General features: G+C 37.2%; 1 protein-coding gene across 2 annotated transcripts; it reads left to right on the forward strand.

Moving 5' to 3' along the window:
• The first annotated feature begins 1,579 nt into the window (after window positions 1-1,579).
• On the forward strand, window positions 1,580-13,334 carry LOC122326224 (5-hydroxytryptamine receptor 2A). 2 transcript variants are annotated; one of them, XM_043220947.1, is made up of 4 exons: window positions 1,580-1,690; window positions 7,845-8,272; window positions 9,578-9,778; window positions 11,490-13,334. In XM_043220947.1, exons 2-4 carry the CDS (start codon window positions 7,984-7,986, stop codon window positions 12,083-12,085), a joined length of 1,086 nt encoding a protein of 361 aa, XP_043076882.1. In that variant the 5' UTR covers window positions 1,580-1,690; window positions 7,845-7,983; the 3' UTR covers window positions 12,086-13,334. The 2 variants fall into 2 exon arrangements, with proteins under 2 accessions (XP_043076882.1, XP_043076880.1); XM_043220945.1 differs by lacking the exon at window positions 1,580-1,690 and adding an exon at window positions 6,089-6,249.
• The last annotated feature ends 1,238 nt before the right edge of the window (window positions 13,335-14,572 follow it).

Consider the following 14,572-nt stretch of genomic DNA (forward strand, 5'->3'; position numbering starts at 1 on the left):
TTAAAATATGAAGTGTAAAGCACGTATAACAAAGCAGCGTAAATACAAATCAGCGTTCCATGATGTTTTCGTACACGTAACTAACAAATAGGGCACTTTGAGGAATTCAGTGAAGCCAGAATAAATAGTAAAGTGGCCTTTATTATCAGCATGAAGACAGGAGAGCTGTCGGTCAATACACACAAACGCAAAGATAATGGTGTTACTGATTTGAAATATTAACTTGTGATTTCTTAAAATACCTTCTTACCCACGCTTGTGAACATCTCAGATCACTGTTGTTATGAGGAAGTCCCTGAAGAGTTCCAGTGAAACAAGTGATGAGCATTTTTGTTTTTCGTGTGGACCGTCACTTATATATATATATAATCTTGATTCCAGTTTGATGAGACTTAATGACACACACAATGGGTAGGCCTGTAGTAAAATAAAAATAGTAAAAGCATTTGATACGCTTGAAAGTACACTTCATAAACTACAAACTGGTCAGATTAGATTTAGCTATGCCATGATTCTGAGGAAATCAGAACGAGTAAACTGCAGTAGAGCTAACTTTACAGGTCCTGTATCTGAAATCTGAAATATCTGAATTTTTTTCACAAGTGAGGTCTAGAGCTATCATTCCACCCACAATTAATAACGATGCATATAAAATTACACATTGTATATAAATCGTATAAAGGTGTGTCCCTTTTAACTGTAGCATGAATAGTGCAAGCAATGTGTTTGTACTGGAAATTCTCAAAAGAAAAAGTGCACTTCAACTCCTGGATGATGCACTTAATAAACAAATAAAAAAAACAAGGTGTGCACTCATCTGTTGCAACTTTTTTTTTTTATTTATTGCATATATCATACAAACAGTTTAAATAAATAAAATAGTTTAAATTATTTGATCACTTGCACACAGTCTGCCTGATCTGATTTCAGGAAAAAACAAACAAACAAAAAAAAAAAAAAAAAATATATATATATATATATATATATATATATATATATATATATATATATATATATATATATATATATATATATATATATATTTCTGCAGGCATGATTGTTTGTTACCGTTTATTTATCAATTTTATTTTGATATTTAACCCATATACATTGTTGTGCCCCCTCCCTAAAAAAACAACTACCATAAAGGAGTTAAAATAGTTTTTATTTTCAAATTAAATTATTATAATCGAATTAAATGTTTGATCAATATTAAAAAAAATGGTTATATGGCGCCGCCTGGTGGAAAGGTAGAAATATTTGTAAACACTGGCTGAAAAAATGCATTTCTTTACGTTTGGTGAATTAAATAGCTATTTAAACAAAATAGGGAAAGTGGCTGATGAACGAGTGAACTTAGGGGGGAAATGCGAATACAAAATGTTGAGTAGCCTGATTAAAAATGAAAAATGCATTTTAAAAACAGATAAACGCAAGTTAAGCTACAGGTGTTAAAGCATCGGTACGTCTGTCGTTTGTATGATTAAACATACGCTTAGCTTATATACATAATCCTATAACAGTCAGGCTCCACACTGGTCTGACTGTAGGTCAGGGATGAAAGAAATTGAAACAGCAGGTCGGTCCTGCCCTCATTTGGGAGACACCTATTTTTTTTTCCGGCGCTGATAAATGAAACGCGCTCCCAGAGAGAGACAAAGAGACGCCATGAACACAGAGCACCCTGAGGGTAAGACACATGTGTGGCTGATATTTCTTTTATAGTCTAAACAGTATTTATACAATAGGAGAGACCTGAGATAAGAGCGGGTCTCAGTAAGGATAAATGTCCGACACGCGTTATGTTTTGTCCGTCAGTGAAATTAGTTTGATATCTATTTCAGAACACTCTTAAATTAGAAAATCATTTATCTTACAAACTAAAACATTGCCCTGTAATTGTATTTATACAATAGGAGAGACCTGAGATAAGAGCGTGCCTCAGTAAGGATAAATGTCCGACACGCGTTATGTTTTGTCCGTCAGTGAAATTAGTTTCAGATATATATTTCAGAACACTCTTAAATTAGAAAACCATTTATCTTACAAACTAAAACATTGCCCTGTAACGACGTTCAGACAGTCTATGCTACCAAAAGATGTCGATTAATCAGTTTTGTCTGTGCAAAGTAAACGTATTTCCTTAAAAAGTATTTGTAACGCTATCACGCTTGTTCGCTTTGATCATTTTAATTATTCAGGTGAAAAATACATCTCGCAGGTAATTTGTCCTGAACAGGTGTATTCACCTTTTACAGAGAAGTAACATCAGTGAAGTCTGAAATCAGTTAGACTGTGAGAAAAACATTTGAGATTTACATTTTGAAAAAGCATCATTTGCTAATTCGCAAGCACGCGACACTGGACTTTGATTTATACATAATTTGAATGCTGAATACATGCTTTCCACTGATGCAGGGTTTGTTATGATAGGACAATATTTGGCAGAGATGCAATGATTTGAAAATCTGGAATCTGAGGGTGCACAAAAATCTAAACATTGAGAAAATCGCCATCAAATTTGTCCGAATGAAGTTCTTAGCGATGCATATTACTAATCAAAAATTAAGTTTTGATGCATTTACGGTAGGAAATTTTAGGGAACGTCATATATCTTATATATCATAAAAAAAATATAATATTGACACATGCAATGCACTGTAGACTGTTACAACAAACACACACGTGCTGTATTTATAACTGTTTTTTGCTCCAGGCTCACATACGATTCAACGAAAGCCGTACAAGAACGTGTAGGCTACAGCTGAGCTCACAAAAACATTATTCTTATGCTAGAAAAAATGTTTTCGTATTCCTAAAAATGCGCTTTTTCTCAAATCTTAAGAAGAATTCACATTCTTAAAAAGAAATCAAATAAAAAAAAATCAACCACCACTTTAACTTAAATCCCTAAATGAAAGATATTTTCTAAATTTGTTGGGTTGGTTAGGGTATTGGTGTCACGGTGCGGTTAAGGGAAGGAGCGCTCGACGAGGATATAACTTTTAACAGCTTTTAACCTTCTACGCAAGAGCAACTAATAATACAGGCAGGCAGACTTCCACACACGTTAAAGACGAGACCGGAAGACTTAACATTGAAACAACAGGAGCTTATATACCAAAAGGTAAATGACATAATTAACTGGACACACCTGAACACAATGATACAATCAACAGAGGGACAGAAAGTAGGGCACAAAACAACAACAAAGAACCCAAATATGTGACAATCCCCATCCTGATACTGACTCTCTAAGAATAACTCATTTTTTATATATATATATATATATATATATATATATATATATATATATATATATATATATATATATATACATATTCAATGACTACATCTATAAAACTGCATGAATTATTTTCTCCCTCAGCAAAACTCTGCAGGCCACATTTACATCAAAACATTAAACGTCTATTCAAAGTCTAACGTAATGCAAAACTGAATAGGAGAAGAGTTTGCTACAATTCCACGGTAACACCGTACTGAAATATTTCATATCTGAAAAATTAAATAGCATCAAAACTGTTAGATGTACAGCTGAGCCCAAGCGCATACTTTCAGTTTCGTCTGACATATATGACATATTCCGCAGCAAAATAAATAAGTTGTTTTGTTACGGAAGAAAATATTGCGGTCGTTAGTGGTTTTCAGGTCGGAGTTTTATAAGTGACAAAGCGTGTTTGCGGTATTGCGGTATTCTTGAGACCAGGAAATTTCTTTTTAACAGAAAAAATGTTCTTAAGAAAATCTTTGAGAATTTATTAGGAACTTTTAAAGAAATGCACTCCACAAACAAGCAGGATTTATCTTAAGGAATGCCTTCTTAGTGAATCCAGCTTTTTGATGCGTGCCCTTGGGGTATGATTGCAAAACTTGGCAAAAGAGGAATACTGGCGGTACTGGAGTAATGACTCACCTAATACATGCACATAGGAAATATCTGGTCTGATCTTAATTGAACTCTCAATTATAGACAAGCATTGAAACAGTAACACAAAAATGCATTTTACATCTTTGTTGCATATGTTGATCCATCATTTGGAAAAAGAAAGTGAACCTTTGAATGCAGTGACGTGGAGATCCTTTTGGGTAAACTTTTAAGTTCGTCGGTACTTCAGGGTTGTAGGTTATGCATCTCACTTTTTCAGCCATGCTTTATTCGATTTCCTTGCGTCACAACTTTAAGTCTCGAAAGCTTGCGTTCATGAAAATCAGATTTCACTGATTGCAACGCGTACGGACCCCGAACCATGATGCTCCTGCTTTACAGATAAAAAGAGCTTTTGCTTGCGTGCAACGATCACTTTTATGTGCGTGTTATTGATTAGGCCAGACTGTGTTTGTTTATAACTGACTTAGACGAAGAACGGACCGCATTTATAAACAATATGCAAACTGCCGTGAAGTTTCTACTGCACTGTCAATGCCATAAGAAGCATTTATGATAACACTTTACTCAAAGCCTTTTTTGTATCCGCCTTTTTCTTCAACGCGGAAGTAAGCCTGTTGCAAACCTCCGGTTCATTAACCGCTATGCGTAAATAACGAGAAAAATAACGACGGTAAACGGTAAGATAATACGGTAAAATAACACGATAAGACACACTAATATTCAACATCAAGCAGTAAAACAAACTGTTAAAAACTGGACGCAGATGAGACCCGAAGCTAGACCAATAGAATTTACAAATGGCTGCGTCCATTTTTACGTCAAGAAAAAGATGGTTAATGTATTACAGAAGTAGTTTTAATGCATTAATTATGCCTAGTAATGTATCTCATGAATAATCGTAACGCTTGTTACATTATAACACTTATCAAGTCATTGTTACACCGCGCGTTTTAATTTATTAAGTAGTTGCGACAAAATATATTACAATGCACATACTTATAACACATTAATAACCCTTTATAAGACACTTTAAGTAAAGTGTTACTGAATTTATTTTGCATGTCTGTATACAAAAGTTCTTCCTTGAACAACATACTTCCACCTTCGCATTTCGCCAGAAAATGTCAAAAATATTTGTTTTCAAATATTTGTTTAATGACCTTTCCTTGAGAGAGAGGTGCTTTGATGTTTGCTCTTCGCGGGCTGAACTCGTTCCTTACCGTACTGGCATTCTCTGGAGAGGGCTTCAACGCTGAGAGGACAGCAGCTCGGGAAAGTTTGTTCAAAAACACATTGTGATATTGTGACAAGTATTTGTATTCTTTCATCTTTCCTTGTCTTTTCTTTCCCGGTTGCATTATTTTGCGACACTTTTTTTTTTTTGCGAACGATGACTTTTTTCACTCAGATCTGTTCCGTGATCCGCCGGGCGGCAGATTAAGCACGGGATTCGACTCAGTCATCGACGGCGAGTCAAGGCAGGGCTTTCTTGGGGATGGCAACATACCGTGAGATATGCAAATCAAGTCTGTTTACACTCGTCTTCCTTCAAGTGTGAAGAAAAAGAAATCACATGCACAGGGACGGTTTACCTAAAAATGAAAGCGCTGTCATTATTTACCCACCCTCTTGCTCTTCCACACCCTTCTTCCAAAGAAAACATAAAAAAAGATCAGGTTAAAGTCACACTTTAATGGAAAATGCTACAGTAGAAACCTGTTAAATGGTTAACAGTAAATTCCTGTAAAATTTACAGGGAAAAGCGTAAACTGACTTTCCCAGAATTCCCTGCATTCCATTTCAAATTTTGTTTTAACTTGATGTTTTTTTCTTTAAATCAGTTTCTTCTTAGGTTTTTCAGGGTTGCATGTTATATCTAATGTTGTTAAATTACCGTTTGTTGCATATTTCAGTATGCGACGGTGTGCACTTCTATATATGTTTTTATATAAAAGCTTTGGTTCATCATAAGACTTTCTCATCACACCTGCAAAATACACATTTCAGTACGTTATATATTAACATGATATCAGTTAATGAAATTATGGTATTTAGCTGTAAATGTAACTTAAAACCAAAAACGCGCGTTACCTTTTTTTTACGGTAGAATTTCGGCAACCACAGCTGCCAGTTTTTCATATTAGATTTTATGGATTTTTATTTATTTTTTTATTTATAAACACCACGAACGTAGTCCATGTGACCCGAGAAGTTACATTCCAAGTCTAGACGGCTTTGAGTGAGGAAATTGAAGTCATTTTATTGAAAATCCTGCTCCACGCGAAGCTTTCAAACACCACAGACCTTCAGTCCGGATACAGCACCACATTTAATCTCAGGTGGGAATGAAAACAAGGGATAGAAGAATTGTAGTGTTGCCTGTTGTCTAGTTTAACAAAAACCTTTTTGAAAAACCTTTTTTTAGACTTTGTACAGCTCGTATCATTTTATGTATTGTATCATTTAAGCCTGTTTATCCCTCACGTGTAAAATTCAATATGGATTGACTAAGGTCTATGACGTTATATAAAGCGTTTAGGATGAGTTATGCCAGGATGGATCCAAATTGAGATAAGATGTAACGAGTATGTTTCACAGTACATGCTTCAAATACAATGCAACGCGATACAATAAGTGTGATGTTTTATATTAAAGATCATTATACAGTGCTCATTCTTTACCAAAGCACTGAAAGAAAAAGATTGGGCTTCAGGATTCGTGGTGAATTCAGACAGCCATCAAGACATTTTGTAATCCAGTGACTCTTAACTGGTTCTGCTTTACGATCTAGATTTTACGCTTGTTTGCGAGTCGTGATGGTTCACAAGCCTGAGTGTTATACAAGCAGTACTGGTCTTGTTATATCGTGTGAACTGAACTGGCAGAAAGATGTCTTCAAGATAATATAATCAGAGTATCTGCTATCAGATGCGATGCAGTAGAAGCTAGAGCTGAACTATGCAACTTTTTATATCTGATCTTTTTCCTACAAGAAACAAGACGTTTCACTCTTAAGTTTAAACAGATATTTACATGTGTAAATATTTGATAGTAATTGCTTCGAAAGAATAGGGTGTGTGTAACCAGCCTCTTCACAAGAATGAAATCTATCTATCTATCTATCTATCTATCTATCTATCTATCTATCTATCTATCTATCTATCTATCTATCTATCTATCTATCTATCTATCTTGTTTTTCTCTCTCTCTCTCTCTCTCTCTCTCTGTCTTTCTCTCTCTCTCTCTCTCTGTTTCTCTCTCTGTCTCTCTCTGTCTCTCTCTCTGTTTCTCTCTCTCTCTCTCTCTCTCTCTCTCTCTCTCTCTCTCTCTCTCTCTCTCTCTCTCTCTGTCTCTCTCTCTCTGTCTCTCTCTCTCTCTCTCTCTCTCTCTCTCTCTCTCTGTCTCTCTCTCTGTCTGTCTGTCTCTCTCTCTCTCTCTCTCTCTCTCTCTCTCTCTCTCTCTCTCTCTCTCTCTCTGTCTCTCTCTCTCTCTCTCTCTCTCTCTCTCTCTCTCTCTCTCTCTCTCTCTCTCTCTCTCTCTCTCTCTCTCTCTCTCTCTCTCTCTCTCTCTCTCTCTCTCTCTCTCTCTCTCTCTCTCTCTCTCTCTCTCTCTCTCTCTCTCTCTCTCTCTCTCTCTCTCTCTCTCTCTCTCTCTCTCTCTCTCTCTCTCTCTCTCTCTCTCTCTCTCTGTCTCTCTCTCTCTCTCTCTCTCTCTCTCTCTCTCTCTCTCTCTCTCTCTCTCTCTGTCTCTCTCTCTCTCTCTCTCTCTCTCTCTCTCTCTCTCTCTCTCTCTCTGTCTCTCTCTCTCTCTCTGTCTCTCTCTCTCTCTCTCTCTCTCTCTCTCTCTCTCTCTCTGTCTCTCTCTCTCTCTCTTTGTCTGTCTGTCTCTCAGTCTCTTTGTCTGTCTGTCTAACCAGTATTTCCATCTGTTTTAGGTGTAGGATGCACAACCAGAAGAGTAAGCAGTAACAAAGACATCCTGAAGTCGGTTGACACCTGAGACGGATCACACAGAATCAACACTGACGTCTGCTGAGAGCACTATCAGGCTTCATTCTTTTTACTTCTACCACAATGGCCTTATTGAACATTTCTCTCCCTTGGAATATCTCTTTGGACCTCAACCACAGCTATTTCAAATCCAACTTCCCAGAATTAGAGGACATAGGAAAGAACTGGCCAGCCCTCTTTATTCTGGCCGTTATATTTTTCACTGTTGTGGGAAATATACTGGTAATTATGGCTGTGTCCATCGAGAGCAAACTGCACAATGCCACCAACTACTTCCTGTGCTCACTGGCCGTGGCAGACATGCTGGTGGGATTCTTAGTCATGCCAGCCTCACTAATTAGTATTCTTTACAGTAAGTACTATCCTTTTTCTTAAAGTGCACCTAATATAAAATTTTGGTGTCCCTAACAACTGGTTGACATGGATGCAATGTCAAAAATGTATTTATGCATTTATTTTTACCTTATTATTAACAATTCGTTCGACCGTTTATTTCTTCAAACCCCTCCAGTGATTGGTCGATTTCATTTAAAGCAGTGTTTGTGAGCTTTTACAGTTTTTCTCAGGTACATTTCTCAGAATTCTCAAAACTACCCGTTCAGTCTTCACATCATTGCGTCACTTGTGCGCATCAAAAAAGCAGTTTGCAAATGCTTTGGTGCGTCCATGCAAATGATTATGTGCAATTCTCTGCTGTCTCGTACATTATCAATTGCTTATGTCATGCTGATAAATATATGTTTAATAATGTGTCTCTGTTGAACAGTCCCACACCCCACAACATTTAGGTGTAAGAAGACCGTAATGTAATTCCTACAGGACTTTTAGATTGTCCCATGTTCACATTTCCACTTTTTTTTCCCATTTTTTTCTTTGTGCTGTCTTTTCCTGTCTGTAAAGAAATGACATGGTCTGCCACAGAATTACAGTACAAACAGTAAAAGCGTAAATGTGAATTTTGTCCAGTCTCTTGCAAACATACACATACATTAAGGCGTAACCTAATTTACAACAACTGCATTTAAAACTGTAGCCATAGTTTACATCAAAACATCCCTCCAGAGCACGCTGTTATATTGATAACATGACTAGGCAATTTGACTGTCTTCTCCGTACACAACGACACAAGTACTTGGCACTGAAATGTTCATTGACACACATTTTTTGAGAGACTGACTTTTGAGAGACTGACTATTTGTACGAATTGTTTCGAGAAATGCGCTTACTGTTTATCAAATGTCAAGGATGATTCGAGAAATGTGCAGAGAGTGACTGAGAACAACTGTAAAGCTCCGAAAGCAGCACCTAGTGGCAAAGGATGAATTAGCATTTTCTTTCAGACCAATGGGAAAAGACCAACAGCTGGGCTGGTAATATGCTAATGTTTCATCTTGGGAACCTTGTTTTCCATAATTCAGTCGACTCTTTCTTTTGAGATACAATAACTTTATGCATGTTGAACTTTCATATTTAAAATTTCGCAGGATGTTTTCAATTCACATTCATAATAGAGGTACTTTAAAGGCAACCCATCTGTGTATATATATATATATATATATATATATATGTGTGTGCGTGTTAAAAAAAGACACTCTGCTCTACTCATATCAGTCTGTGGCTGTCCTCTGAGACGTCTCTTCTTGTTGTGTGTGTCCAGATCACTCCTGGCCTCTCCCTGATCTGCTGTGTCCCATGTGGATCTTCCTTGACGTGCTTTTCTCCACAGCCTCCATCATGCACCTGTGCGCCATCTCTCTGGACCGCTACGTCGGCATCCGCAATCCAATCAAATACAGCCGCGGCAACACACTTCGCAAGACCATGATCAAAATCATCTCCGTCTGGACCATTTCTATAGGTGAGGACGAAGAAATACTCCAGAGTTAGATAACATCGTGGTTCGTGACGCGAATCAACGCATTTCTTCACCAGCATGACAAATAACAAGAATAAAGCCTTAATACCAAAAATGAAGTCAATCTTTAAATGCAATTATTGTTTGAATAATCCCTCACGTCTTGCCACAGGCTTTTTGACCCTGCTCTGTAATTACACCAGCAGCTTCTCAATCTGAAAAGCATTTCTAGATTAGGTTGCAGGATGTTGCTGCTCGTTCAGCATTATGAGCCATGATGTGAGCAGTCAGGCAAGCGCTCTGACCCTATTTCTGCGCGCTTCCCCGGGCGTCACAGACTCTGCTTGATGTCTTTACCTAGAGAGCACACAGCACTAACAGGAACTGACAGGAGAGGCTACTGCTGCTGTCACAGCGTTCTAGCCCTGTTATGTATTTAGCATCCTAAGCTTGATATTTCTGCACAGCTCTTCTTATGGTTTTGTGCTTAACACCCACTAACTTTGGTGTTTCTTTTTTATAAATATTTTGCACCATGTTGGTGACGTGTATCGCCATCTGTGCAATTTGTCTTTAAGGCTACAGTTTGTCGCAAGCTGTGTTTTCACATACAGATGAGTGCGCTATAAAGTGTGCCAATTCTGAAATGAGCAAAGGCTTTAGCATTGATCTCCGGACTAATACATCATAGAGGGTCACAAAGGATGTTTTTCCAGTAGTACCAAAACCATAGAGCCTAATGAAAATGTGATTAATCTGAAGTACTTTTTTCCACTATGAAGGACCTTTCGTGCGCTGTAAAGGTTGTTCATGGAACCACAGATGCCAATAAAGAACGTTGTTTTTAGAGTGATTTTACACAATGAAAATTGAAATTAATTTATGCTTAATTACATAATAAGGTCATAACCAGCAAACAACAAAGTTAAACCCATTCACGTGAGTTCATTTTGAAGTATTGAAGTATTTCTGCACAGTTAATGGAAGATTTGCAAACAAAATGGATAAAAGTTATTGTTTTTGCCACTCATGCAAACACTTTTATGCCTCACACCAAAAGTCTGTCACTGTATCTTCACATTTAGATTTGGCTTTTATTCTACCTACATAGTAAACATTGAAATTGTCATGCTATTAATTACATCAAAATTAAAAGTTTTTGTTTTCATGATATGTGTCTATACTCTGTTTATTATGTATATATAAATACAAACACATGCATGTATGTATATTAAAAATACGAATTAAAAATATATGAATCTCTAAAATATATACCGTCCTTTTTTCAAAATATATAATGTATAAGTGTGTTTATATATAGCCTACATAATGAACGTTAATAATGTAAACAACAATTTTTTGCATGCATGAGATCGGCTGAATAGTTTGAAAAATGCTAAACTCTAGCTCTGGGGGGGGAAAAAGTGGAGTGTTCCTTTAAGAGTGTATAGCATTATTTTCTTCTAATTGTGGATGGAGAATGACATGATAACCCAGGGATAAATGTACATTTGTTTTTCGAAGCTTTGTTTAACATTACGACATCTGCGATTTTTAAAATTGAAATAGTTACATGTATCATAAACCGTATCAGTCTTTTCACAGCTTTATTTTTTTAATGGTTCAGGCTGGGATGAAATGGGTTTACGTGACTAAATCACGCCGTTCTTCACTTTCACTTAATCAGCTTGCTTCCTTCTTCTTTTCCTCCCAGTGCTGTCACTGCCCATCCCGGTCATGGGTTTCCAGGACAAGCAGAAGGTGTTTGTGAACGGCACCTGCACCCTGAACGAGCCTCGTTTCATCCTCGTTGGCTCGTCCGTGGCCTTCTTCGTTCCTCTGACCATCATGGTGGTCTGCTATTACCTCACCCTCCGTGATCTCCAGAAGCACAGCGCCTCCTTCCCGCAGGAGAGCGAGAGCCACTCTCTGTCTTCTGCTCAGATTACTGACACGAGCCCGCTCAACAACAGGTCTGCACAAACTCCACGAGGCCAGGGCAGACGAGGCATGATTCAAGCTTTGAACAATGAGCGACGGGCCTCCAAAGTCTTGGGGATTGTGTTTTTTCTCTTCCTGGTCATGTGGTGTCCGTTCTTCATCACCAACGTGCTGATCGCCATCTGTCAGGACGACTGCGGCGAGCATCTCCACAACCTCATCCACTTCTTTGTCTGGGTGGGATATATCTCCTCTGGAGTCAATCCTCTGATCTACACCCTGTTCAACGAGACGTATCGGCAAGCCTTCGCTCGCTACCTACGATGTAAATACGGCGAAGTCGTGCCGCGGAGGAATATTCACAGTTAAAGCATAAAGGTGACATATCATGAAAATCAGACTTTTTTTCAATTGCCCTGTGCATCTGCCAACCAAGGAGACGTGAGAAAAGTAGCCCAGTAACTTTCTAGTAAGCTTTTGTCTGAAAAAAACGAGCGTGTCTGATCTCGCTCCCCTTTGTGAGGTTGCAAAGGCATCTTATTATAATATTACCGCCCCTTAATCTGTAAATTTCCGCCTTCTCTGCGCCGTCTTTGTGATTTCTCAAGCGACGGAGGTCACCACTGACGAAAGGTTGAGCAAAACATGCTAACTGTTCTGTCTTTGGGTGCACAGACGAGACGAGAGAGCATTTAGAGATTTATTTACTGTATATTGCTGCTGTACATAATTTACAACAGACACAACCGACTGTGACGTGATCATCGGAATCAAAACGGATGTTTTCAGGAGTATGAGCTGTAAGGACCGCAGCTCTATTCTGGAAAAGGGGGCGTGGTGCAGCAGCTCATTTGCATTTAAAGAAACAGGCACCAAAATCAGTGTTTCTGAAAATGTATTGGTCTTGTGTTACTGTAAATCACACACACAACATGTTTACAAATGTTTCCACAGAAGCATTGCCTTATTGTATGGAAGTAAGCTAGTAATGACTTCAGGTTCATTAACTGCAGAGCTAAGTAGTAATTATTACAAGTATTCTGGATTATGTATTCAGATTTCAGTAATCAAGTACTCGTGATTATATATTACATTATATATAGTATATTACATTTTATAATACTCGAAATTAGATTGCAGTTACTTTTCATGGATTACGTATTATTCACACAATCATGCATACATTACTGATCATTTTTTCTTAGAATTTTTTATGCATTTTAATAGATAAAGACACATTGGCATGTTTACTGTTCAACGCCGCTTAATGCTTACATTGACATGCAGGTAAACAAATGACATATTTTCATTATTTATCAGCTTTTCTTTTCAACTCTTTTTAAAAAACCCTCAGCAGGTCTTACATTAAGACCAGTTTGGAAAACCTTGCTTCTGTGTAATGTTTAACGCATTCTATAATGTTTACATTATAGTGTATTTTCTTTCTGTGTCAGTACGGCTTGTTTAATGATGAGTTTATGACTACGATATTAACTCAAATATATGACGGTGAATACTAGTTTGCAATACACAGCAAGATAATGATTTGTTGCCGTGCATGTAAAGCGGATGAGACCGGAAGCCTTGCACAAATAAATTAAAGAATGAGTAAAAAGCATTAACTTTGAATTACAGATGACTTTTTTTCAAAAGTAACTAGTAGCAACACATTTATTAAATACTAGAAGGTGCCAGTTTTGCAATTGCTGAACAGTGTTGCGCTTTCTTCATCAAATGTTTGTCGTGAAAGGGCTTTTACATTACGCTTTTTACATTAAAAACAGACAAGGAAGCCCTGGCCAGATTTAAAAAGTAGCTCAAAAGTAACATAACTAAGTATTAGTAGGTAGTAATTTTTTAAGGAGTAACGGAATATTGTAATGCTTTGCTTTTAAAAGTAATTGTAATTTAAAAGTTCTCGAGATTTGCCTCTAAAAAGAACAGTTCCCTGCTGAAAAGAAAAATAGCATACGCTGGCTAGGTGCGTTTTGAAGCTGGGATGCTAGTTTGCATCCCACTGAATGCAAGGACAAAGCAACTATATCTATATAGCAACTATATACTATAACTATATCTATATAACTATATCTCCTACTGATATAGAGCAGACCGAGTACACTCCTGGCACTGTTTTCTTTCCTAGCCTAATCGCAGAGCCTGATTTAAATGCATAGATGTTCTCTTAATGCCGGTTTATAATGGGACAGTGCCACCACGTGGTGATAATCATTACTTTTCTGATTAATGGGGTTTCTACAAAAATATTTTTATATGCTACACTTGTTTTGCGTCCTTGATTGAAACGTCCTTGCGTCCTTGATTGTTGTGTTACAAATGAATTACAATAAATATGTATACGTACGCATGTGACCATAATTTGTATAATGACAACCCTTATGAAAATGAGCCATGCTTTTAAATAAAACTATAAAAGACATTACCATAGTTTAACCAACGCAACCACAAATGAATCACGGTTTTGCAACACTAAGCATAGTTTAAACATGATATTTGTAGTAAAACTGTTTATACTGATGGTAATGCAATTTTTAATATAATAAAACCAATTTTAATTGAATTTAATTTACGTAAGAGATGGGTACGACATGGGTAGGTATGCTACAACATAAAGGTGGCTTACCTTATAATTCAATAGGCTTATAAATTAGGCTTTTTTAAAATGTGAATATTCATTTTGAGGGGTTAGGGCAGTAGAAAATACAGTTTGTACAGCATAAGAACCATTAAGCCTGTGGAGAGTCCCCAGAAACCATAAAAACAATCGTGTGTGTGTGTGTGTGTGTGTCTGTGTGTGTGTGTGTGTGTCTGTGTGTGTGTGTATGTTTGTGTCTGTGT

The sequence above is a fragment of the Puntigrus tetrazona genome, chromosome 21, assembly GCF_018831695.1.
Source record: "Puntigrus tetrazona isolate hp1 chromosome 21, ASM1883169v1, whole genome shotgun sequence".
Classification (NCBI taxonomy): Eukaryota; Metazoa; Chordata; class Actinopteri; order Cypriniformes; family Cyprinidae; genus Puntigrus; species Puntigrus tetrazona.